Below are 27,509 nucleotides of genomic sequence, written 5' to 3'. Positions count from 1 at the left end.
GCAGCTGTTCCCCTTAGTTGAAGGGTCATCAAGAGGGGACATAAGTTCAAGGTGAGGGGAAGGAGGCTTAGGGGGGGATGTGAGGAAAAACTGTTTTACCCAGAGGGTGATGATGGTCTGGAATGCGCTGCCTGGGAGGATGGTGGAGGCGGGTTGCCTCACATCCTTTAAAAAGTACCTGGATGAGCACTTGGCATGTCATAACATTCAAGGCTATGGGCCAAGTGCTGGTAAATGGGATTAGGTAGGTAGGTCAGGTGTTTTTCACGTGTCAATGCAGACTTGATGGGCTGAAGGGCCTCTTCTGCACTCTGTGATTCTGTGTCATCATTTAAAAGGGTAAAATTATTATTAGTTTTTCCAGTAAATATTTAGGAAAGAGAACTTTGAGGATGTGAAAGTATTCTTTGCAATAACTCAAAGAAAACCACTATTCTTAACTTACAGATTCAGGTCTTTTCTTCAGACTGTAGTATGTCCACTCACATACTTGATGGAATGCATTGCATACTAGAATGCTCTGAATTATTTTGTTGAATCTATTATTGTACATTTTTGAAAAATATATTGCAACTATTTGTATCTGCATTTGGAGTATTCTGGCCAGATAGACAGTTCTGGAGAAAACATACATCCTGTAGACTGATGAATCGGGTCAGATAAATAAGCAACTGTCTCGCATCCGCTACTTATTCCAAAGGAAGGGAACTCTTTATAAAGATAATCCTAAGAGCTCCAGTACAGCATTGGTTTTAATATCTGGTTTGTGGTAAAATAATTGCCACAATCAGATCAGCCATGATCTTATTGAATGGCGGAGCAGGCTTGAGGGGCCAAATGGCCTACTCTTGCTCCTAGTTATTGTATAGTGTCTGGATATTGAGGGATGAAATTTTCCAAAATTTAAGTTGTTTATGTGGTTGTGCGGTTGCTTTTGAATTGTGAAGAGCTGTTTTTAATATTTTAATATTTTGTGAAATGATGCTTGTACATCGAACAATGTGTAACCTTCAAGGACTGTAATAAGATACAGTTTGAAACTTGGGAGATCAATCTCCACTTACTGCAAGAGCTAACATTATCCGTTATTGAATTACATAGTTATTGTGACAGTTCATATTTTTTCTTCGACAAATTGCTTTTGCTTAATTCTTTTTCAACAGTGTACCATTTGTCATCAAGGTGACCATGTATCTTATAGCCTTATAGTAAACCTTCCATTAGAACCTCCTAAAAATGTTTAGTTCAGGGTGAGAATTGCAGTATGGCTGCAGCAAATCTCGAATGTGCCTGTTAGCTATGGTTTAATGACAAGGGATATTTTATTTAGTTTGATGTATTGTGCCTTGTAGGACATTCGCTAGTTTACATTTTCAGTTCATTATTGATTTTTCTAAAAGGATTATATGGGGTTATATGCATGCTCTGCATAAAAATTGATTTTCTGCAGCCTTTTTAGCTTCAATTTTAATTTTTCCAAAAGAGGAAAATAAAAGAAATGAATACTATCCCCTCAAATAACTGAGTTATGGTGATTTTGTTCTGGTATTACAACATTTCCCTTTCTCAATATCTTTAAAGTAGTTTGGTTTTCTCCACTAAAAACACAATTTTTTTTTTAATATGTATATATTTCTGATAATTAAATATTTATACTGTAATACAAAGGATTTCAGTGTCAGGAGTAGAACGTTTTCCATTTTTGTCATTGTTTATCAACAATAAGTGTTCCCTGATCAGGTAACTCTAGGGGAAAGTTCCTTTTACTCTGCTCCTTCCTCATCAAAGTAAACCAAAATAAACTTTTCCAATTTTGCTCTCTATCGCCTCTCTGAAAGAGATTATATGTTAGTGTTGAATTAGGGGAGTTTTGCCATATCTCATGCAAATTGGGTTGAGACTGTATAAACTGATTTCGTATGCAGGAAACAGACCGGGGAGTCTTGCATCCTATTAGCTGTGCTGCATTGAAACCCTAATCAAAGATCCTAAGATATTAGAAAGTCACCTTATTCATCAAGGAATTTCTGCTCTTCCAAGTCTTAAAGATTACACTTTGTTTATTCTTTCATTTGTTGCTCAGCTCTAATTGCCCTTGAGAAAGTGATGGTGAGTCACCGCCTGGTGTAGTAGACCATCTGGTGTCGGTGCAGCCACAGCTTTTTAAGGAGTTCCAGGTTTTTGATCCAGTGACAGAGAAGGAGCAGCGATTATAGTTCCAAGTCAGGATGGTGTGTGGCTTGGAGGGGAATTTGCAGGAGGTGGTGTTATGATATGGTAGGTATTTGCCAGGCTCTTTTTTAATTTGTTCATGGGATGTGGGCATCGCTGACTAGGCTAGCATTTATTTCCCATCCCTAATCGGCCCTTGTTCAGATTAGCACGGCAGATTAGTAGACATTAGTCATCATCAGACTTTTAATTCCAGATTTTTATTGAATTCAAATGTCACCATCTGCCATGGTGGGATTTGAACCCGTGGTCTCTGGAATACTAGTCAGTGACAATACCACTATGCTACTGCACCCCCCCCTCCCCGTATATAACAGGCTGCAAAATTTCTACTTAACCAGACTCCTAACTAAACACCCCCCTTTTAAGGCAACAGTCCAAATAGATTCCAAGTTACCCAGCAATTTTACCACAAGTACCCACTGAACAATGGACTTCCAAAAGCTTTTAACACCACTTTGGTTACTGGAACAGCAAACTGCTGCAGGGTGGCTAGAGGCTTTTGCCCAAGACTGTTTCACACAGTTACCTTTCAAGATCTCACATGCCCCCCCTCCGCCCCCGCTCACAGCCTTCCTTCCTTCTTTAAATATGTTTCGCCCTTTTTGATCTGTAAATCCCATTGTTTCCACTTGTCTTTAGAAGTTATTTTTCCCAGAATATAACAATCTTTCATGTTCTCATTATGGCCAGCACTTTTGGGTAACATTTGTAAACGTTCTTCTTGGTCCCTTTGAAAATCAAACATTTCTCCACTTATGTAAAAATGCACATTTCATTCACACTGTATCTACTGACCTCACCCTAACTTTACTGATCTCCATTCCAAATGCTTTGTTTTACATCTCACTTCTTTGATAAATTAAACCTTGTAGTCTAACTGTCTCTAGTCTAATTTAAATTTTATACATTAGCGCACGCACACACACACACACACACACACATATGCTTTAAAATATCCCACAACAATATTAGGAAAGATATGATAGGTCCTTGACCATGTTCCCATGCACCTGCTGCCCTTTACCTTCTAGCTGGTAGAGGTCTTGGGTTTTCAAGGGGCTGTCAAAGGAGTCTTGGCGAGTTGCTACAGTGCACCTTGTAGATGGTGCACACTGCTGCCACTGTGGTGGAGGGAGTGAATGTTTAAGGTGGTGGATGGGGTGCCAATTAAGCAGGCAGCCTTGTCCTGGATGGTGTTGAGCTTCGAAAGTTGTTGGAGCTGCGCTCATCCAGGGAAGTGGCGAGTATTCCATCATGCTCCTAACTTACACCTTGTAGATGGTGGACAGGATTTGGGGATTCAGGAAGTGAGTTACTCTCTGTAGAATTCCCAGCATTTGACCTGCTCTTGTAGCCACAGTATTTATATGGCCGGTCCAGTTCAGTTTCTAGTCACTGGTAACCCTCAGGATATTGATGTCAGGTAGTCAACAATGGTATTCCTTTGAATGCAAAGGGGAGATGGTTAGATTCTCTCTTCTTAGAGATGTTCATTGCCTGGCCCTTGTGTGGCACAAATGTTACTTGCCACTTGTCAGCCCAAGCCTGCATGTTGCACAGGTCTTGCTGTCTTTGGATACTGACTGCTTCAGTATCTGAGGAGTTGCAAATAGCACTGAACATTGTGCAATCATCAGCGAAAATCCACACTTCTGACCAAAGAAAGGTAACTGATGAAGCAACTGAGTCCAGGAGACTACCCTGAGGAACTCCTGTAGTGATGTAAAAGGTAAAAGCAAAACACTGCTGATGCTGGAAATCCAAAACAAAAACAAAAATACCTGGAAAGACTCAGCAGGTTTGGCAGCATCTGCGGAGAGGAACACAGTTAACGTTTCGAGTCCAAATGACCCTTCAACAGGACTAAGTAAAAATAGAAGAGAGGTGAAATATAAGCTGGTTTAAGAAGGGATGACACAAGTAGAGCTGGATAGAGGGCCAGTGATAGGTGGAGATAACCAAACGATGTCACAGACAAAAGGACAAAGAGGTATTGAAGGTGGTGATATTATCTAAGGAATGTGCTAATTAAGGGCAGTAAGCAGGACAAGCAAGGTACAGATAGTCCTAGTGGGGGTGGGGTGAAGGAATCAAAAAAGGCTAAAAGGTAGAGATAAAACAATGGATGGAAATACATTTAAAAATAATGGAAATAGGTGGGAAAAGAAAAATCTATATAAATTATTGGAAAAAAAATGTGGGGGGGAATCGGAAAGGGGGTGGGGATGAGAGAGTTCATGATCTAAAATTGTTGAACTCAATATTCAGTCAGGAAGGCTGTAAAGTGCCTGGTGGGAAGATGAGGTGCTATTCCTCCAGTTTGCGTTGAGCTTCACTGGAACAATGTAGCAAGCCATGGACGGACATGTGGGCATGAGAGCAGGGTGGAGTGTTGAAATGGCAAGTGTCAGGGAGGTCTAGGTAATGCTTGCGGACAGGCTCCGGCCCCCTCCCACAACTCTTTCTCTGGTACATCGATGATTACTTCGGTGCTGCTTCATGCTCTCGTCTGGACCTGGAAAAATTTATTAATTTTGCTTCCAATTTCCACCCCTCCATCATTTTCACATGGTCCATCTCTGACACTTCCCTTCCCTTCCTTGACCTCTCTGTCTCAATTTCTGGTGATAGACTGTCCACTAATATCCATTAAAAGCCTACTGACTCCCACAGCTACCTCAACTACAGCTCCTCACACCCCACTTCCTGTAAGGACTCCATCCCATTCTCTCAGTTCCTTCGCCACCGTCGCATCTGTTCTGATGATGCCACTTTCAAAAACAGTTCCACTGACATGTCTTCCTTCTTCCCTAACCAAGATTTTCCACCCACGGTGGTTAACAGGGCCCTCAACTGTGTCCGGCCCATTTCCCGTGCATCCGCCCTCACACCTTCCTCTCCCTCCCAGAAACATGATAGGGTCCCCTTTGTCCTCACTTATCACCCCACCAGCCTCCGCATTCAAAGGATCATCCTCTGCCATTTCCGCCAACTCCAGCATGATGCCACCACCAAACACATCTTCCCTTCACCCCCACCCCGGCAGCATTCCGCAGGGATTGTTCCCTCCGGGACACCTTGGTCCACTCCTCCATCACCCCCTACACCTCAACCAACTCCCACGGCACCTTCCCATGCAACCGCAGAAGGTGAAACACCTGTCCCTTTAATTCCACTCGCCTCACTGTCCATGGGCCCAAACACTCCTTTCAAATGAAGCAGCATTTCACTTGCACTTCCCTCAATTTAGTCTGCTGCATTCGTTGCTCCCAATGCGGTTTCCTCTACATTGGAGAGACCAAACACAGACTGGTGACTGCTTTGCAGAACACCTTCGGTCTGTCTGCAATCTTTACCCAGACCTCCCTGGCGCTTGCCATTTCAACACTCCACCCTGCTCTCATGCCCACATGTCCGTCCTTGGCTTGCTGCATTGTTCCAGTGAAGCTCAACGCAAACTGGAGGAACAGCACCTCATCTTCCGACTAGGCACTTTATTTGTTTTATCTCTACCTTTTAGCCTTTTTTGATTCCTTTACCCCATCCCCACTAGCACTATCTGTACCTTGCTCGTCCTGCTTTCTATCCTTAATTAGCACATTCCTTAGGTAATATCACCACCTTCAACACCTCTTTGTCCTTTTGTCTGTGACATCGTTTGGTTATCTCCACCTATTTCTGGCCCTCTATCCAGCTCTACTTGCCGCCCCCCTCCACAATCCAGCTTATATTTCACCTCTCTCCTATTTTTACTTAGTTCTGTTGAAGGGTCATTCGGACTCGAAACGCTAACTGTGTTCCTCTCCGCAGATGCTGCCAGACCTGCTGAGTTTTTCCTGCAGTGATGTCCTGGGACTGAGATGATTGGCCTCCAACAATCCACAGTTATCTTCCTTTGTACTGCATATGACTCCAACCAGTGGAGAATTTTCCCTGATTACCTTTGACTGCAATTTTGCATGGGCTCCTTGATGCCACACTCGGTCATGTGCTGGGAGTCACTCTTGCCTCACCTCTGAAATTTGCTCTTTTTTCCACGTTTGGACCAAGGGTTAAAAGAGGTCTGGAGCCAAGTGGCCCTGGTAGAAACCAAATTGAGCCTCAGTGAACAGGTTGTTGCTGTGTAATGCCACTTGACAGCACTGCTGACGGTACCTTTAATCACTTCACTGATGATCGCGAGTAGTCTGATGGGGCGGTAATTGGTCAGATTGGGTTTGCTCTGCTTTTTCTGGACAGGAAATACCTGGGCAATTTTCCACGTTGTTGGGTAGATGTCTGTTTTGTAGCTGCACTGAAAGAGCTTGGCTCGGCATTACATGTCTAGTTCTGGAGCACAAGTCTTCAGTACTACTTCTGGAATGTTGTGAGGGCCCAAATCCTTTGCAGTATCTAGCACTTTGAGCAGTTTCTTAACATTATGGAGTGATTTGAGTTGGCTGACATCTGTGATGTTGGGTCATGTGGGAGGAGGCTGAAATGGATCATCCACTTGGCAATTTTGGCCGCAGATGGTTGCAAATGTTTCAGCCTTGTCTTTTGCATTGATATGCTGGGCTCCCCCATCATTGAGAATGGGGATGTTTGTAGAGATGCCTCCTCTGCCTAATTGTTTAATTGCTCACCTCCATTCATGACTGGCTCTTTCGATTACAGGATTGCTTAACTCTGCCTATTGCATGCTGCTGTTCAACATGCATGCAGTCTTGTGTTGTAGCTTCACCAGATTGACACCTCGTTTTTATGCATGCTTGGTGCTGCTGCTGCGCTCATCATTGGCTTGATGGGAGTGGTAGAGTGAGGGACATGCTGAGCTATGAAGTCACAGACTGTGGTAGAATACAGTTCTGCTGATAGTCCACAGTGCCTCATGCCCAGTTTTGAATTGCTAGACCTTTTCTGAATCTGTCCCATTTGGCACAGTGGTGGTGCCACACATCAAAACTTCATCTCCACAAGGACTGTATGGTGGTCACTCCTCCTAATACTATCATGGACAGATGCACCTGTGATAGGTGGATTGGTGAGGACAAGGTCAAGTAGGTTTCCCCTGCTTGTTGTTCCCTTATCAGCTGCCACAGGCCCAGCCTAGCAGCTATGTCCTTCAGGACTCTGCCAACGCGGTCAGTTGTGGTGTTACTTGACCAATCTTGGTGATGAGCTTTCAAGTCCTCCACCTAAAGTACATTCTGTGCCCTTGCCGCCCTCGGTGCTTTTTCCAATTGGAGTTCAACATGGGGGAGTACTTGATCAGCTAGGGGAGGGTGACAGGTGACAGTCAGCAGAAGGTTTCCTGGCCTTTTTATGCCATGAGACTTCATAGAGTCCAGAATCAATGTTGAGGTCTCCCAGGGCTTCTGTAAAGGACATTAGTGAACTAGATGGGTTTTTATGACAATGATATTGATTACTGATGCTATTATTGAATTCCAGATTTATTAATGGATTAAATTTAAATTTGATCTCATGTCCCCGAGCACTACCAGCCCAGTAACATCACCGTTACACCATTGTCACCTTAATGTCTCTAACCTTTTATTTTGTCCTGTGTGTTAAGTGAGTTGTGGCTAGGGATGACTTTGATGTACAGAAACAATGTACCCTGTCAAGCTTGTGATATTCTTACTTGCTTTTCTTCATGATAAAAATTGAGAACTTTTATGACAGCATTGACATAAGTTGAGAGGCAATTTTATTTTTCAGTTTTCAACTGAGAAATTAATGTCTGATTTGTTGGGAGAGATTGTGCTTGAATTTGGGTCGTGGTTTGATGATCGTACACATGGCCTTGACTATGAACAGCTTTTTCAACGTATCAGCTCCAGTCCATATGTCTTCACAAATCGAAATGTCAAACCATGTCATCTTTGCACTCACTATCTCTTAGTGTACTGTCATGTGCTACTGTCTTTGGGTTAAATTAAGTGATGATTTGTGGTCTTTTCTATAACCAAGTGTTATTGTATGAATAATTGAATAGGTCTTTTGTCTTCACCAATCAAGTTCTGTGTCATGGCTGGGAAATCTATATAACAGGAGTGAATGGGACTTGACATAACTTTCTCTGTCTGGTTCAGAAGCAACCATGCTTGCGCAGAAAGGAGTAAAATTATGTTTCTGAATCTAAGCAAATATGAGAATTCGCTCTGGTATTCGCTTTGCAATTGGAATGGTAAAATTGTTCCAACAAGAGGAATGGCTGGGCACTAGTTTTCTGCTGACATTGGAAGAAAGTTTGGGCATCAACTAATCTAAATATGAACAGTTGAGGAGAATTCTGGGATCAAAAGTGTATTTACATGGAAGTGACTGTATATCTATTGGCATTTGGGTAAAATGAGGACACATTACATCTTTTTTGGGGAGTGCCCTCGTGACCTGTGGAATGAGGAGCCTCTTGAACCATGTGGAGCAGCTCATCTCATGGTCTCTTGTGCTATTAATTACTTGATATAGTCTTGAGCAAAATTTCCTAGTTGCCCTTGAATCAAGTCTCCGAGTTAAACATTGTCCTAACGCTCTGCAGTACAGTAACTTCTGGGTATAACATTTCATGCTGAATGAGCGAATATTAATTACCTAGCCTACTCTATACTTTGAAAATCTTTGCAGCAGAAAGGAATTGTTTTTAGTGTGATTTCAGATTGTAATGCAGTTTATTATTGCACAGGATTACATATTTGCACAGCCAAAAGAATTTTCAATAACGCATCACAATATTCACAATTACTTGGAATGCAAACTGCAGAAGCAGTTTTTTTTGTCCGCTTACTATTTGAGGAATTCGAATTTTTTTTTATTTTTTACAGTTGGGTTGTAAAATTTATGATGGATTAATTCTTTGGATCAAAACATTAAAAACTAATACTGTAGATGTTGGAAATTTGAAACCAAAATAGTAAATTAATAAAAGAAGTAATAGTGATGAGGAAAAACTTTTTCACACAGCAAGTGGTTAGATTCTGGAATGTTCTGCATGAGCATCTGGTGGAGACTGCTTCACTTGAATTATTCAAAAGGCAATTAGACTGTTATTTGAAAAGGAGTGTGTGCAGCGTTACAGGGAGAAGGTGGGAGAATGGAACTAGGTGAGTTGGTCATTTGGAGAATGGGTGCTCACACCTGTATAGACAGAGCATATAATGAGTTAAGAGTACCCACTAATGTTTTGAAATAAAGTTTTAGTTAATTTGGGAGGATATGAAAGTCTCCATGGTCCAAAATATTTTTCCTCTCCCAATAACATCATAAAGGAATAAACCTTGCATTTATATCACATCACAGAATTGTGGAGGAGGCAATTTGGCCCATCATGCCTGTAGCAGAGACAGTGACGATGTGGTTATGTTACTGGGTTCATGATTCAGAAACTTGAGTTCAAATCCGACCATCGCAGCTGGGGAATTTAAATTCATTTAATTAAATAAATCTGAAATAAAAGGTTAGTATCAGGAATGGTAACCATGTATCTATCGGATTGTTGTAAAAGCCCATTTGGCTCACTGGATGTCGTTTTGGGGTAGGACATCTGCCATCCTTATCCAATCTGACCATATGTGACTTCAGAACCACAGCAATGCAGTTGACTCTTAACTGGTCCCCTGAAATGGTCCAACAAGCCCCTCAGTTGTCAACGTGACTTACCACCACCACTTCAAGGGCAATTAAGGATGGGCAATAAATGCTCACCTTGCCAGTGATTCTCATTCTGTGAATTTTTTTTTAAAAAAGCAGCGACTGTATTTGAGATGTGTCTAGGGTTCCATGCACCCAACTAAAGGAAGTGGCTTTCATGGCCTCATGTTAAAAAGAATTTGTCTATACTTATAAGCAGACTAATGCGGCAGTTGTATAACCATATAGAATATGGCTTTTTCAAAACTACAAATTTGGTTGCGCAAGGAAAACAAACTGTTTATCTATTTGGTCTTTGTTCTTCAGCAACCCTGGATCAATTCGCGGGGCCTAAACCAATCTGCTATGGTAAGTAGCGCTACTGAACTGAAAAAGAAATTTTCTTTGCATTTACAGATTAACTGTTTTGTGAAAATAATTTTTTTTAAAAAGTAAATTTCAGCAGAGTAGCGTTACTTCTAGTCAGTGATGGGCAACATGATTTTGTTTTCTTAATTATGTCATGAGTTTTTATTAAGGTTTGACTACACCTTTCTAGAAGTGACTTAGTTTTGTGTAACCAAAGATTTGCTTAATTTACCATTGAAGCACCAAGCCTTGTTGGTAGCCTGAAGTGGTATCTTTTAAAAGCTGCTGTTAGGTTGTAGCTGTGATCTAACCAACATGAAAGTCTTAATACATGTACATTATTTTTCTTATCTTAGTTGTAGAATAAGATTCTTGTCTTATCTACCCAGCTGCTGCTACTTTTGTAATGAGGTATAACTTGTTACCTTTTTACGCTGATATTGTTTCTCGCCTTGTAGTTCTATCACTAAGAAGGTTCACATCATAATACTAGATTTTTTTGGAACAGGAGAAAGAAATTTGGTCCAACAACCTGCTCCTTGTTTTATAAATCAACTTCTCCTTGCTACTTCCTCATCTCCTCCTTCCAGAAATGCATTTAATTATCTCTTCAACTCATTTATACTGTGTTCTTCAATAACCTTTTTTTGGTGCTTTCTGCAGCATGATCAGCCTTTGATTGAAATGGCTTTTGAAGTCATCTGGCTTCCATTCCTACTTCTGATTCTCCTAACTCGTAGGTTGTGAAACCTTCACTACAGTGAGCAATGAGTTCCTTTTTTTTTTCCAATAATGTCCACAACCTTCAATATTTCAACTACTACTCGCAGTATTCTCTTTTCTAAAGTAGAAAAGCTATAGTTTTTAAACTCAGAGATAAACTGTTTTATTCCTCATGTGTGGAATCACCATTGTTGTTCAAAGGCAGACTTAACCTTAAAGATTGGGACTGGCCAGTGTCTCAGACAACCAAATATAACCAAATTTTTGTACCCACTAATACAAATATGTGCCTTATTTGCTCCTCTTAATGCGCTTGAGCGCTGTGCTAATGGTTTCATCAATTTATCCACTCATAGTTCTGTGAAAATTTTGATGTGTTGATGTGATTTTCACAGATAACATAACTGGAAATTATTGTTTCCCCTGTTTTGTGTCACCAGTAGCCCATTGGAAGCAATATTTCTGGTTATAATCGCTTCTGAAGCCATTCTTTTTACCTGTTCAGTTAACCCTAAGATTCTGGGAATGGCAGAATGCTTACTTATGGATGCTGATGCTACTTCTTTAACTATTTGTCAGATGATACAAGGAACTGCCATCTTAAAGAAACGATTTAGCAAAGTGCTTTTCCCGTAAGATTTTGCAATTCACATGCTAACGAAGATTTAATTTGAATTTTTGTCTGAGCCTCCAATTAAGTGCTGGCATTCCAGCGTTACTTTTACTACTTGAGTGATTTACACATTTACAAAATATTTAGCGCTCTCAGTGGTTCACTATCTAAATGTAGCACTTACATTGTTACTGAGCCATACAGAGCAGCAAAGTCAACACTTCAATTTCTGGCCCTACTGAAAGAGCAGATCTCCATCAGGGCAGGAACAGAGGTATAACTAGAGCTTCAATGTCCCTGGACCAAGGAGGAAAAAATTAGCAAAGATCCATACTACTGATAATTATCTAGTGACTCATAACTAGGTATATAGGGGGGAGATGATAACATAGTTGTAATGTCACTGGACTAGTATACTGGCCCAGGCTGTTGCTCTGGGGACCCTAGTTCAAATCCCACCACAGCAGCTGGTGGAATTTAAATTCAATTAATGAAAAATCTGGAATTGAAAGCTAGTCTTAGTAATGGTGACCATGATGGCTGTTATCAATTGTTGTAAAAAACCCCGTTAGTTTTTGCCTATCCACCAAGACAAAAAAAAAACCTTTTGACACTTGAGGTGATAGTAGAAGGTTGTTGTTTTTTCCCACTGGAATTGTTCCCCAGTATGGCACCCTGAGAAGGGGAGGAAACGACGAAGAGAGCAAAAACCCTTATTTCTGTAATTGCATGATGTAATTGCATAATTCTCGATGTAACGTACCTGTTGGAAAATCGTCCAGGGGAAAAAAACAATTGAACCCTTTCCCTAAAATGAGACTAAGTGGAGTTGCCCAGTCCTCATCGAAAACGTAGTAATTCCTGAAATAGGCAGTTGGTGAGCTCAGGTTGCCCACCTGATTTCCCTTTTTGGTTCTCACCATGGTGTGCCACATTCTGCCCTGAACTGCCATTTGGGCTAACCTTCCTTTGTGCTGTCAGTTTAAAATTTGACTTTGGCCAGGCATTTTCTGATTACGTACTTTATATGTGTACTTCACAGTAAAGAGATTTCACTAGTCACGTGATGAGCATTTCTGAATGCAAATACTGAAGACAGAAATAAAGTGGAACTATAGCTCATTGTATAAACTGCTGCACTTTTTTGCTTTTTATTTCTGTATATATATTAGATTTTGTTTGGGGTTTGTAAAAAAAAAATCTTATGTTAGATGTTAGGCCCACTTAGGTGGTGAGGAACTGACTTTTTTGCCCCAAATATCTGTGGTGAAACCCTTAGGTCAGCTATTCCATGGGTTGGATCTAGATTAAAGCCCCTTTTAACTCCACCCCAAAATAATGATTTGCACCTCCCCTACCCACTACCCCAGCCCACCCACCTCTTCAAATCATACTCCTTAAAAGGCATCCCTCCCTCCTTACTGTTACAGAAGTCTTATCATTATTTTCCCTGGCACTATTCCATCTTGAGTTTCTGGGTGCTGTTTTACAGGCAGGATTTGCATTCATTTTCAGAAGACTGCAGATTATCCAAGTTCTTTTTTATTACGTTACTATTAAAAGTCAGCAAAGAAAAGCTTGTTATTCTGCTTTATGATCTTTAGGGTATCTCAAAGCACTTCATAACCAATGGATCATTTTTGAAATATAGTAACTATTATGTAATCCAAAGATTTCCATCCTATCTGTCTGGGTTAAGTTTGAACCTGAATGAGAAATGAAAGTCCTAACTTTCTGTCATAGAGGCCCTTAGATCTAATACACCTTGGTGCAACATTTATTGCATGAAAAATAGATTTTTTTGTGTTTTGCCTTTTACTAAATAGCAGCTTATATTTGAAACATCACTTGCTCTAATTATTGCATTTGTATTTTTTATTGTTAAACCCATCTTTTAAAAGCACTAGAAATGAAAATGCAGAAAAATAAATGTGCCATATTAGTTTAATACTGAATTAATATACTTTGCATTGTGATTGTTGCCCATCACAACTTCTGGTACTGTAGCTCTGTTGGTAAAATGTGATTTTATTTATATTGGTGTTTTTGCCAGCTGGCCGTGTCCAATAAACTGATGGTTTGTGTTGATTTTTATTTGCAGGTTCTGATAGATTGGATTTTATTCATGCAAATGACATTGGGGAGTTTTCGTCAAGCTGCAAACGACTCAAAACTGGAAAGGAACAGCACAATGATGTTGGGATGGCGGGTAACCAAGTGGAATCTACCCCAAAGTCGCATAAAATGCTCTCAGTCTGTTGTGATGGTTCCCCTCCGCAGACAAATGGTATTGTCAGTCAGAACAGCATGAAAACTGGTGTGGGCATTATGTTGGAAGAAGATTGTAGCTTTGAGGAAACTTCTATGCATTGTGACAGTCTGAACAAAACCCAAATGCTGGATGATAAACTCTATAAATGTTCTGACAGCAGCTATACAACTAATCAATTGGACAAGATTAAGTGTCATTTCCTGAATTGTGAAGGCCCAAAGTCTTTGAGATGTGACAATGCATCTGACCAATTAGAAACACTTGTGCAAACCCAAACTCAGAAAAAGGCCATAAAATGCAGCTACTGTGATTTTGCCTGTGATCATATGATAACCCTAACGCGACACAAGAAGAAGCACATGAAAAACAAACCTCCATCAGAACTAAAGGAGAGCACTGCTTCAAAGAAGCCTTTCCCTTCGCAGGCAGATTGTGGCATAGCCACTGGAGGAAGTGAAGAAAAGAAGTTTTACAACTGCTCATATTGCAGCTATACATCATCATTAATGGGGAATCTACAGCGCCACGTCCGAATTCACCTTGGAGAAAAACCCTTTAAGTGTGACCAATGCTACTATGCAACTAGCCAGTCAGGGAACTTGAAGCGCCATAAGTTAACTCATACCCAGAAAAAGTCTTTCACATGCAACCAATGTGATTATGCATCTGGTCAGATGGGGAATCTCAAACGTCATATGCTGATACACACAAGGAAAAAATCCTTCAAATGTAGCCAGTGTGACTATACAGGGGACAGTATGGCAGACCTAATGCGGCACAAACAAAACCACAAAGACGACAAAAGTTTACTACAAAATAATGAACCAGATGCAATCATAATGAAAGCAAATAGTGAGGAGAAGCCTTATAAATGTTTGTATTGTAGCTATGCATCACTTTTGCTTGGAAATCTCCAGCGACATACCCGCATTCATCTGGGAGAAAAACCTTTCAAGTGTGACAAATGTGATTATTCCTCCTGTCAAATGGGGAACCTTAAGCGTCATTTGCTCACTCACACACGTGAAAAAATGTTCAAATGCCGGAACTGTGGCTACAGCTGTGGTAACTTATTAGATTTAAAGCAGCATAAAGAGACTCACATTAAGGAAAAGCTTCAACGAGATAAGGAAAAGGACCTACAGGATAAACCAAGTGTCACCAATGAAGCCTCAAACCATACCCCCGAGCAAGTTGCATCAAAAATTGGGGAGGAAAAGCCTTACAAATGTTTATATTGTGATTATACATCATTACTATTGGGGAACCTCCAAAGGCACACTCGAATTCACCTGGGTGAGAAACCCTTCAAATGTGACCAATGCGACTATGCAACTTATCAGTCAGGGCACCTTAAGAGGCACAGGCAGACCCACACACACAAAAAATCTCTCAAGTGTCGCATGTGTGACCATGTCTGTGAGAACATGGCAGACTTAAAGCAGCACCAGCAAAATCACACTGAGAAAATCGGAGGTGGAGAAAAGAAGCCTTACAAATGTACATACTGTAATTATGTTTCTTCTTTATCAGGGAACCTGCAACGGCACATCCGGATTCATCTGGGAGAAAAGCCCTTCAAATGTGACCAGTGTGAATATGCATCTCACCAGTCAGGAAATCTCAAGCGTCACATATTAACGCATACTCGGCCCAAGTCGTTCAAATGTGGCATCTGCTATTACACCTGCAGCAGTGCAGTGGAATTAAAGGAACATAAGGAGAGTCATGTCAAGAAAGAATTGTTGTTGGAAGACGATGAGAATGGGAATGAAAAAGCCCAAGAACTTTATTCCTGCAAGCTGTGTAGCTTTGTCTCAGAGTACCCAGGCCACCTCATGAGGCACATGAAAACGCACAATTCAGAGAAGCCCTACAAGTGTCACTACTGTGAATATGCAACAGTGCAGCAAGGTAATCTTAAACGGCACATATTGATCCACACTGGGGAAAAACCCTTCCGATGTGAGGAGTGTAATTACACTTGTAGCCGCATGGAGAATTTGAAGCGGCACAAGCAAATTCACACCGAAAAGACATTCTTGGGGGAAGGCAGCAGTTCGGTGAAATCTGAGAAACCCTATTGTTGTATATTGTGTAATTTTAAAGCCCAGTACCCAAGCATCCTTGCAAGACACATGAAGACGCATGCTGATGTGACCAGGAAAGACGTGGGTGCCCAACATCTTCGCACAGGTAAAAAGCCTTTCCAGTGTGGCCAATGCACCTATTCTACTTGCAGTATAACCAGCTGGAAAGGGCACTTGCAGGATCACCTGGACAATGAAGTGGAGCCACAGTGCAAGGAAGAAAGAGAGAGTGAAAATGTCCAGAAACATTTTTCTTGCAATCTGTGTGACTTCATCACACAACACCCAAATGATTTAATGGGGCACATGAAAACACACAGCACGGGCTCTGTGTCCAGTGACCCCCAGTCACCTTCCGAAGAGAGAATTGTCCATCAAAGTAGTGAAAACATCTTCTCTTGTAAATTGTGCAGTTTTGTCACCCAGTATCCCAACCACTTCATAATGCACATGAAAGCACACATGAAAACACACAGCAACAGCAAAAGTGAGTACCAGTGTTCCCACTGCAACTATACCACCAAGCAATCTGGAAACTTCAAGCGCCATATCCAGGTTCATTTGGGTGTAAGGCCATTTAAATGCAACAAATGCAACTATGCATCCATTAATTTTGCAAACTTGAAGAGGCACTTGCAAACGCACGTGAAACAAGCATCTAGCCATTTGGATTCCTCCCCTTCTGACATAGCTGATCTGGTACAACCAGAAAGTATTAGCATAAAAAAAGAGATAGAGAATGGTCTATCTACACAGGAAGAAAACATTGAAAACGATAATGACCCTCCCTCCTGTGAGGTCAGTGGCTCTATCCCTAGCCGTGTTTCAAGGAATTTGAAACGGAAGAGACAGTATAAATGTTCACATTGCTATTATGAAACCACAGAATTGGGGAACCTTAACCGACACATCAGGAGCCACAAAGGAGAAAAGCCCTTTAAGTGTAGCCAGTGTAATTATGCTTCCACCCAATTAGTCAATGTCAAACGGCACCTTCGAACACATGCAGGAAAGGAATCCTACCAATGTATCCAGTGCAAGTTTGTGTCCAATAGCAAGGCAACCTTTAAACGACACAAACAGAATCATATGGAAAGAATGGAGATAAAGCAAGAAGGGGAGAATGAGAATAGCCTTAGCAAAGAACAGAAAGTCTTTTCTTGCAAATTGTGCAATTTTGTCTCGCAGTACCAGAGCAACCTCATAAGACACATGAACATACACAACTACAGAAGGCCATATAAATGTTCACAGTGTAACTATGTCTCTGCCCAACTGGGCAACCTCAAACGGCATATGAGGAACCATATAAAGAAAGAAACTTTCCAATGTGACCAATGCAACTACTCATGTGCTTCTATGACCAACCTCAAGCGACATGCCAGGGTTCACATAAGTTAAAGTCTAATTGTGCAATAAAGGGAAAGCCTCCATTGGAAAGGACAGAGATGCCTGTTTAACAAGTTGGGCCGTAGTGATGGCAGCATTCAAAACCGTGGTAGACACAGAAATGAGGAGCGGTATAGAACCATGCAGATGTTTCTACTACATGTCACAGTGAAGTAACATAAGTTGTAGTGGTGAACACTTGTGGATGAGGGAATCCTCCAGTGCAAGCAGCATCACGAGACTGAAAAGACTCAGCAGGGCCAAAATAGTATAAACTTGTTTCTGATGAACAAGAGGCTGTGTGCCACTTATACATCTTTACTTGAAATCATTGTAAATTTTAAAACTGCATCATTATGCACATCAGTAAGTTTTGTTTCTATAACACAGTAGAGTGAAGCTTGTTAGTCTGGTCACTTTGGTGGAATGTCCACCTGTCTTAAGCAACTCATTTTTGTTGCAACCAGTAAGTTTCGGTCACAAAAATAAAGCCAGAAGTCATAAATATGTCAGTGAAAAGTCCATTTAAAATAGATTATTAGGAAGAAATTTACTGAGAGAATGGTAAATGTTTGATGGTATATTAGTAAATAAAACTAAGGGGCATTCAAGATATAATGGAACATTTAGGGTACTGGAGAGATGGACTGGAGGTTTATTTTCCCTCATCCATTGTTCTTCTTCTGTTGTGTTTTATTGTGTTTAAAATGATGTAAATAGGCATTAATAGCTAAATAGCCCAATTGAATGTACTTTAGCAGATGGGAGATACTGCAGTTCCATTATAGTCTTGCATTGATCAGTGACTGCTGAATATACAAAGCTGTATATGTACTTTTTCTGGGAAACTGAACCTCTTCAGTTTTCCCAGGAATACTACAGTAGATTTACACTGGGGTTGTTGATTTAGATTAAATCTGAATAGAGTGTTTAATCACATTAAAAAAAATAAAGCATGGGTTGTGATTTTTTTTTTTCAATTTATATTTAGTTTTGATTCGAGAGCTTCATTTAATATTGTGCTTCTAAAATGCATATTCTGACCTGGCTGTTATCTTGATATGCCAAAATAAACCACTTTCAGTAGCAATTGTGATTAAGTAGAGATGACTGAGAGGAGATTTGATAAAGGTGCTCAAAAACATGAGAGGTCCAGGCAGAGTTGTTGGGATCTGGAATGCACTGCCATTGTGTGTGGTGGGAGGAGATTTAATTGTGGCTTACAAAAAGGAATTGGAGAATTATCTGAATCGAAGAAAAATTGCAGGGCTGTGGGCAAAAGGTGAGGGCTAGGTGAGTTGCTGCTTCAGAGAGAGCCAGCACAGATATAAGAGGCTAAATGGCCTCCTTCTGTTCTGTAACCATTCTTTGATTCTAAGTATAGGCTTGTCAATTAAATGCTGTATTTTCTACAGCAGACATGTCATTGGGACATCATAATTTTATTCCTCAATTGGGTTTCCCATGAATTGTAAATTTAGCAATTTCTGCCAGTTTGGAATGAATGCTCTAACAGTAGATCTAAACCGACTTTATTAGAATTTGAACAATTCTGGTTTTGTTCGAGATGCACTGGAAATGGAATGTCTACTTCAGGCTAGTAAGACGAAAAGCCTTATTAATTTTGGGTGTAGTGTACGTATTTTCTGTTTATTGTGCAATAACACTACAACATCCTATGCGTTGTTGTGTGAAGCACTCTGGGAATTTTAGTTGCCCTGCAGCAGACCAGATATCTGCAAAACCAAAAGCAAATCACGCATTCTTTAATTTCAATTTTAAATAATTGAGGACTAACCCTAAGTAAGTTCCAATTCATCAAGCACTGTTATTTAATCTGGTTTTCAGTTAGAGGTGGTGCCCTTCAATGTGTTGGATTCATCATAGATCGGTGCAACTTCACTGAAACTTGATACGTACGAAAAAGCTCAGGAATAGTATACTTGTTTAAGCTTTGACTTGGGGACTGTAATCTAGGCTCGACAATCAAATTTGTGCAGGTGGGAGTTGTGTTCCCTACTGACATGCAGCTCTGCTAAGAAGTGCCAGCGGTCATTTGTTTTCACTTAAATTTTGAGAGTGCATATTGAAGTGTAAATTTTAAACAGCAATTATTTGGCATTGGCAGCCAGTGCAGGAAAGAAAGTTGAGGTTGATTTAAATGGGAGGAGAAGGCTGGACTTGTGTCACTATCACTTATCAAGCCTTCACATGAAGGATCTGGATCATAAAGGTGTGGCTTATATTGGCTGCTCTGTACAAGATGCTTCCAACCCTGCTTAAGTGTTCCTAGCATTTTCTATTTCTGTATTGGCAAATCAAGGTTGCATCTCAAGATCAGTTCATTCTCCATTTACCTTGAGGCACTGGCAAGCTGCATTCAAATTCAGCTGAGTAAGACAATTACCATTGCAAAAATAACAAGCTTTTCGCTTCTGAGTTCATCTCCCAGGAGAGCACTTGCTCAAACTATTCTAGTGGCTTCTGCAAAAAGGAGCATTACCTTATTTTCTAAATAATTAATTTTACTCTCAAAAATAAGCATTTAACCACATTGCTGCTGTTCAGTAAAGAAACGCAGCTTGCTGTAGGATTTTTTTCAGTAGTGTGATTAAACCATGTTCTGAGCAAATGTAGCCTGTAGTTTCGTTAATATAAACACTTTCATTAGAAATAAAACCTTATTTAAGACAAGTGAAATGTTGAAGGAAATAATTGAGAATTTTATTCAGAATTGCGAGTGCAGCTTGAAATTGTCAGTAGCTAACAAAATACCGCGATAGTAATTTTCAGTTTGTTTTACTGGGCATACTGTTATGTTTACTGAAAATATAACAGCTCACTGTTCATGCTCAGATTGCACAGCAACCTCAGGTGAGGGCAGATACAGAATTAAGCATGAAAATCAGGAGGTTGTTGCCCGAGTTGCGCCACTTTTCTGTAAACTGTGAAAATGACAACTCACTATTGTGGCTGATCATAGAAGTACATTGAAAAGCTCCTTTATTTATGCAGAAGGTTGGGGCTCTTCTATTTAAATCTAAGTATCCTTTTTAATATTGTGTTACTCTTTAATTACAGCCAAACAAACTCCCTGTCACTGAAAATTAACCTTTAAAATTGTGGAGTCTTATTCCTTCAGCTTTTAATGATTTTTGCCTCCTTTTCTATCTCAATCCAATTTTTATTTCTTTTGCTTTGTTTGAGTTAGTGTACCCTGCTACCTGAAGAGTCGGCAGGGGAATACATCCCCGCCAATCCAGGCTTTCCCGCAGCCGTTGAATGCTTCAAGGAGTATTAACTGACTGAAGACGGGACTTCTGCCCCTCACTCGGGTGGAAGTCTTGCTTCCAAGTGCTGCCAGCCAATCAGCTCTGTTCAAGCAACATCATTTGGAGCAGTGGGCACTATTGGGACTACCAGCAATGCCATCAGTATAAGTGCCAGAGCCCACAGGACCAGCTAGGTGTGGGGTCTTACGGTAGGTTGGGGCTGTGATGACAAGGCCAGGTGGGGGCAGCAGCACCTGGAGATGAAGCATGGAAGTCGATCTAGAAAGGGGGTCAGTAATGACTGCAACGTCCTCTCCCTTTTTGGCTCCGACAGATGGATCGTCTGGTCTTGCCCCCAGTCCCTGAACTCCTCCAGCCAAATGAAAAATTGTACCTCGGTGGCAAGCAGCTCTTAAGTGGCCAATTAAGCTCGTCAATTATGGTGCAGTTGGGCGGGCTGCCCTAGGCAAAATATATGGACAGGTCGTGGTTGGGCAGGAAGGCCACCTGGGGAATTTCTCAAACAAAAACAAAAATCGCTGGAAAAGCTCAGCGAAGAGGAGTCATCTGGACTTGAAACGTTAACTCTGTCTTTCTCTCCACAGATGCTGTCAGACCTGCTGAATTTTTCCAGCAATTTTTGTTTTTTTATTTCAGATTTCCAGCATCTGCAGTATTTTGCTTTTACATTGGGGAATTTCATGGGCTGCCTCACCCTCCCGCTCCCACCTGCAAACCCGCTGGTGGGGGGACTGTATGAAGTTCTGCCCTCGTGACAAGGGTTACTGCTATAACTTTGTGCTTCACATTCACATCTGCAATTTTACTGACATAACATGAAGCCAAACTGATAACCAGATTCCCTTTTATTTCGCACTGAAACTTTGTAAAAACATTCCTCTGATCATGATTTCCAATAATTTTCAAAATGATTAAGAAAAACATTGGTTAAATCCAAAGGTACCCAGAAAAAAAGAGATCCAGAAAAAAATTGGCAGCGTGTATTAATCTTAATAAGGTTTTTAAAAAGTTAGATTTTCTTGGATCTCATTTTCCATGGGACTGTTTAGTTAGTAACAAAACTATAGGCCATGTACTGCCAATCCAGTGGATTCCTTGCACAAAGGTGGAGGGAATAGAATATCCAAGTATAGTGTTGGAAACTAGACTTCTGCATAAGAGATCAATACTTGAAAGTTTTGTTCGTGAGCTTAAAGGGTAATTTATTGTTGCCTTTTATAATTAATCATTTACGTCTGTAGCCTAGATTGATCAGTTAGTGCGCTGTCACAGCTGCAGAAACATATTTCCAATATATTGTGATGTAAAAGCCAAGGAATGTCATAGCCAGCAAAATTTCATACTGTTGTCTGGTTGCATGTTTGATGTACTGTTACTGGAATGCTGACCAATCAACATCTCTCAAAAGACGATGCAAAATCATAGAATTTGACCAAAAGTATATCCCTAAAGCAAAGAGAAAATGTGATTTTTAAAAACAAAAAAAAATGCTATAAATACTCAAGCAGTCAGGTAGCATCTGTGGAGAGAAACACTGTTAAGATAGATGTGTAAGAGCTTTTAAGCCAGTAGAAGGGGAATAGTCAGGAACATACGAACAAGGAGCAGGAGTAGGCTATTCAGTCCCTCAAGCCTGCTCCACCATTTACTAAGATCGTGGCTGATCTGATAGTAACCTGAAATTTGCATCCCTCCAACTGCCGATAACCTATCACCTCCTTGCTTACCAAATCTATCCACCTCTGCCTTAAAAACACTCAAAGACTCTGTGTCCACTACCTTTTCAGGAAAAAAGTTCCAAAGACTCAAGACCCTCTGAATGAAAAAAATTTTCCTCCTGTTTTAAATGGGAGATCCTTTATTTTTAAACAGTGACCCCTAGTTTTAGATTCTTCCACAAGAGGAAACATCCTCTCCACATCCACCCTGTCAAGACCCTTCAGGATCTTAAAAGTTTCAATCAAGTTACCTCTTACTCTTCTAAACTCCAGTGGATACAAACCTAGTCTGTCTAATCTTTCCTCATAAGACAATCCACCTATTTCAGGTATTAGTCTGGTAAACCTTCTCTGAACTGCTTCCAATGCATTTACATCCTTTCTTAAATAAGGTGACCAATAGTGTACACAATAGTCCAAATGTGGTCTCACTAGTGTCCTGTACAACCGAAGCATGACCTCCCTACAAGTTTAATACTTTAACCTTTCTAGTTAACCACGGATGGTGTGTCCATCCCTTGGACTTTTTCAACTCGCTGGAATGTATCTATTCTGTTCATTCTGAAATATCACCTTAAATATTAGCCATAGCATCTCTATTGACCTATCCCTTAACCTAATTTGCTAATTCACTTTAGACAGCTCAGCTTTCATGCATTCATAATTGTCCTTACTTAAGTTTAAAAACTTAGTCTCAGAGCCACTCCTCTCTTCCTCAAACCGAATGTAAAATTCAGTCGTATTATAGTAGTTGCTACCTAGGGGTGCCTTCATTATGAGATCAGTAATTATTCCTATCTCATTGCACAATGCCAGGTCTAGTAAAGCCTGCTCACTGGTTGGCTCCAGAACATGCTGTTCTAAGAAACTATCTCAAAAACACTCAATGTAGTCCTCATCTAGGCTATCTTTGTCCATCTGACTTTTCCAGTCTATATTTAAATTAAAATCTCCCATGATTATCACCATGCCTTTCTGACAAGCTCCAATTATTTCTTCCTTTATGCTCAACCCTACCACGTGGTTACTGTTAGGGGGCCTGTACACGACTCAGTGGCTTCTTGCCATTACAATTTCTCATCTCTACCCAAACTGTTTCTACATCCTGCTTTCCTGAACTTAGCACAATAGAGAGGGATGACCTAATACCATCATTAACTAACAGAGCCACCCCTCCACCTTTTCCTGGCTCCCCGTCCTTCCTAAATATCCTGCACCCTTCAATATTCAGGTCCCAATCCATGTCCCCATGCAGCCATGCCTCTGTAATGGCTATCAAATCGTAATTATTTATTTCTATGTGCGCTGTCAGTTCATCAAAGGTTGTGCCCTTTTTTCAGATGCTGCCGCACATACCTGTAATCCCACTTCTCAGAGGTTAAGCCTGCTGGATTGCTTGAAGCTTAGAGTTCTGAACTGTTGTTGCCTGCACCGATTGGGTGCCCCTACTAAGATCAGTATCCACATGGCAGTCCTTGGGGAATCTGGGATCACCAGGTGTGCTCGAGGGGTGAACTGGCCCAAGTCTGAAATGGAACAGGTAAAAGCCCCCTCACTGTTCAATGCCAGGCGACAAGGTGGCCCAGAGGTTAAGATGATGGACTGGTAATCCATTGTGCTCTGCATATGTTCAATGCAAGTTTAAGGAACAGTATCTCACCTTTTGTCTTAGTACTCTACAGCTTTCTGGGCTCGTTATTGAGTTCAATAATTTAGATCATAGCTTCTGCCCCTATCTTGTATTTTTTTGTTGTCTGCTGACTTGTTTCTTGCTTTATCCTTTGCTTTCAGGTGGCTATTTTATAGCCATTCACACCTGATCTGGACTCAGTCTTTGTTCCTTTACTGTACCCATTACTCTTTGGCTTTTGAATTATGAAATCTTTTGTTAGTTAATCTCTCATGTCCTCCAGTTAACCTGTCCTGCCCTCCATCCTGTCGCATCCTTTTATTCTTCCTGCACCCTCCCCCTTCCACTGTCTTAAAAGCTTTTATGTTTCTATCTTCTTTCTGTTTTGAAGAAAGATCATTGTCCTTAACGGTAACACTATTTCTCTCCACAGATGCGGCTTGACCTGCTGAGTATTTCCAGCATTTTGTGTTTTTATTTTGGATTTACAGTACTGCAATATTTTGCTTTTGAGAAAGTGTGATTATTGGTTTGAACTATTTAATTATTTTAACAAGCTGGCATTCATGTGCATATAGTACTGTATATTTTCTTTTAAGAAACTCTTTGAAAGAACAATTTCTGTGTAGTTGCAGATCACTGACAATATCGACTCTTCAGAGAAAAAGGTTTATTAGAAATGCCATTACTGAAATGTTTTGTAGCTTTTCTGCGTGAACTACTGGATTAAGATTTTGACTGCTATTGTAAAAGTGAGCATTTAAGCCATTTAAACACAATCATCTAATTAATATATTTGTATTTCCAAATTCTTAGTGCAATTACTGTTATGCAAATGATAAATGTGTGAATCTGAGAGCGGTAGGATTTTTGCAAGGTTCTTAAACTATTATCCAAAAATATCAAGAAAATGACTGATATGTGGAAGAGGGCTAATAATAAGCCATGGAAAATGATCTGTATCTCAGCGACTACTTGTGAACAAAGCCCTCAAAAGTGAAACATATACATTGTGATTACGGCTTAAAGCCCACAGCACTTCATTCTAGGTATTAGTCACTAAAGTTAGCTGCAAGTCCCTGTTTTAAGTATGAACTGTAACTGCAGACTTGTTCTGATCAAATCACTAAAATTATTTCCTTGCAGTGCTGCTGCCTCTTCATAATTGTCATGTCATTTTCTTAAAGGTATTAAATCTAACATGGTGATGTTCTGGTTTGCCCTGGGTATCACCCATCTACACAAAGAAATCTTGGATACTAAATCTTGAGCAACTGCTTTACATTATTTCCAGTTAAGGTTTCAAGGAAAGATGGATCTTGGTGTATTATGTTTAACTAAAATGGAATCTGAGTATTAATTTTTTTCTGTAACCAGAAAAGTACATAGGTTATAAAAATTGAACCAAGCTTATAACTTAAAAAGGATTATATGATTGCAATAATTCAAACGCTGTGTGCTATAGTAAACAACCAATTCACTTCATGCGATATCAAGAAACAGCTGAATGCACTTAATACAGCTAAGGTGATGGCCCCTGACAACAAGCGTGCTGGAGTACTGAAGAATGTGCTGCAGTGCTAGTCATACCTCTAGCCAAAATAATAATAATAACCTATAGCCAAGCTGTTCCAGCACAGCTGCAACACCGCCATCTGCCTGAAAATATGGAAAATTGCCCAGGTATGACCTGCCCATAAAAAGCTGGGCAAATCTAATTTAGCCAATTACCAGCCCATCAGCCTACTCAAAGTGAGGGAGGGTGTTGTTGACAGCGCTGTCAAGTCGCACTTACTCAGCAATAACCTGCTACCAATGCTCAGCTTGGGCTTCACCAGGACCACAGCTCAGGACCTCATTACAGCCTCAGTCCAAACATGACAAAAGAGCTGAATTCATGAAAGTGACTGTTCTTGATACCAAGGCATCATTTGACCAAGTGCGGCATCACGGAGCCAGCGCAAAATTCAATTCAATGGTCATCCGGAAAACTTAATTGGCTGCTTAGAAAAAGAAAAATGGCTGTGGTTCTCGGAGACCAATCGTCTCAAATCCAGGGCATCACTTCAGGTGTTCCCCAGGGTGGTGTCCTAGGCCCAACCAGCTTCAGCTGCTTCATCAATGACTTCCTTTCCAATCATAAGGTCAGAAGTGGGGATGTTTGCTGATGATTGCACAGCTTTCAGTATAGTTTGCCATTCCTCATATACTGAAGCAGTCTGTGCCCATGTACAGAAAGACTTGGCCAACATTCAGGCCTGGGCTGATAGGTAGAAAGTTACATTCATGTCACAAGTGCCAGGCAATGATGATCTCCAACAAGAGAGAATCTAACCATTGCCTCTTAATATTCAACAGCATTACCATCATTAAACCCTTCATTATCAGCATCCCGGGGTTATCATTTTCCGGAAACTTAGCTGGACCAGCCGTAAAAATACTGTGGCTGAGAGTTTGGTGGCACCTGACTCCCCAAACCCTGTCCAGCATCTACAAGGCACAAGTCAGGAGTGTGATAGGATACCCTCCACTTACCTGGATGAGTGCAGCTCCAATGACATTCAAGAAGCTTGACACCATCCAGGACAAAGCAGGCTGCTTAACGGACACCCCAACCTTAAAAATTCACTCCCTCCACCACCATACTCAGAGGCAACACCGTATACTATCTTCAACTTTTCAAGGCTCGTTCAACAGCACCTTGCAAACCTGTGACCTCTACCACCTGGAAGGACGGACAACAGATGCACAGGAATGCCACCACCTTCAAACTCCCTGCCAAGCGATACACCACCTGGATTTTGAACAATATAGTTGTTCCTTCACTGTTGCTGGTCAAAATCCTGGAATTCCTTTCCTAACAGCACTGGTTCAAGAAGGCGGCTCACCACCACCTTCTTAAGGGCAATCCGGAATGGGCAACAACTGCTGGACTTGCATGCCATGAACAAAGATGAAAAGCCTGTTACGTACATAGTCCAGGATCAAGTTGTAAGCATTTAGGATTGCTTTCTTCACACTTGCTGTTCTTTTAAATGACCAGCAACTGGATAACTTCAAGGCTCCCAGTTCATGTTATATTGGTTAGCATGTAAAATGTGATTTCCTTTTAGTTTATGCATAGTTCTTACACTTTTGAGAACTGAAAATCAGCAAGCTAGTTATTGCAGACACTAAGGTTAGCTGTTTCAGGTTCAAGTCTGCAGGTCAAAATTCAAAACAGAATCTAATACACTGAATACACTGGAAACCCCTTACATAATAGATGTTGGGTTGTTGCTTTGCAACTCTTCTGATCTTCTACTTTACAATGGTTGTGTGAAGTGTGTTTTGGTGAATGGAAATATTGTATTTCCTCACTTGCTAAGTGCATTTTAATTCTAACTACAGGTTTGCGCAAACGGGTTTTAATTTTTCAGTGAAAAAACTTGCTCACATCCACATGAAATCCTGGTGTTTTATTATGGTGTTTTAGTCACTGGACCTGCTAATAGACCAGTGTGACAACTAGACATTTTAATGGACTACCCTCTTTTCACCAAGCTTCATCATTTTTCTTCCTG

At 40.7% G+C, this 27,509-nt stretch overlaps 1 protein-coding gene across 1 annotated transcript in view; it reads left to right on the top strand.

Moving 5' to 3' along the window:
- Window positions 1-27,509, top strand: part of LOC121277772 (zinc finger protein 729-like) — a 113,178-nt gene that overhangs the window by 33,762 nt on the left and 51,907 nt on the right. The window contains exons 3-4 of the mRNA XM_041187408.1: window positions 10,177-10,218; window positions 13,656-17,312. Coding sequence (XP_041043342.1) covers window positions 10,177-10,218; window positions 13,656-17,312 — 3,699 coding nt within the window. The remainder of the gene's footprint in view (window positions 1-10,176; window positions 10,219-13,655; window positions 17,313-27,509) is intronic.

This window comes from Carcharodon carcharias, chromosome 5 (genome assembly GCF_017639515.1).
Source record: "Carcharodon carcharias isolate sCarCar2 chromosome 5, sCarCar2.pri, whole genome shotgun sequence".
Classification (NCBI taxonomy): domain Eukaryota; kingdom Metazoa; phylum Chordata; class Chondrichthyes; order Lamniformes; family Lamnidae; genus Carcharodon; species Carcharodon carcharias.
The sequence above is the reverse complement of the archived record's forward strand: the minus strand, read 5'-3'. Positions and strand labels throughout refer to the sequence as shown.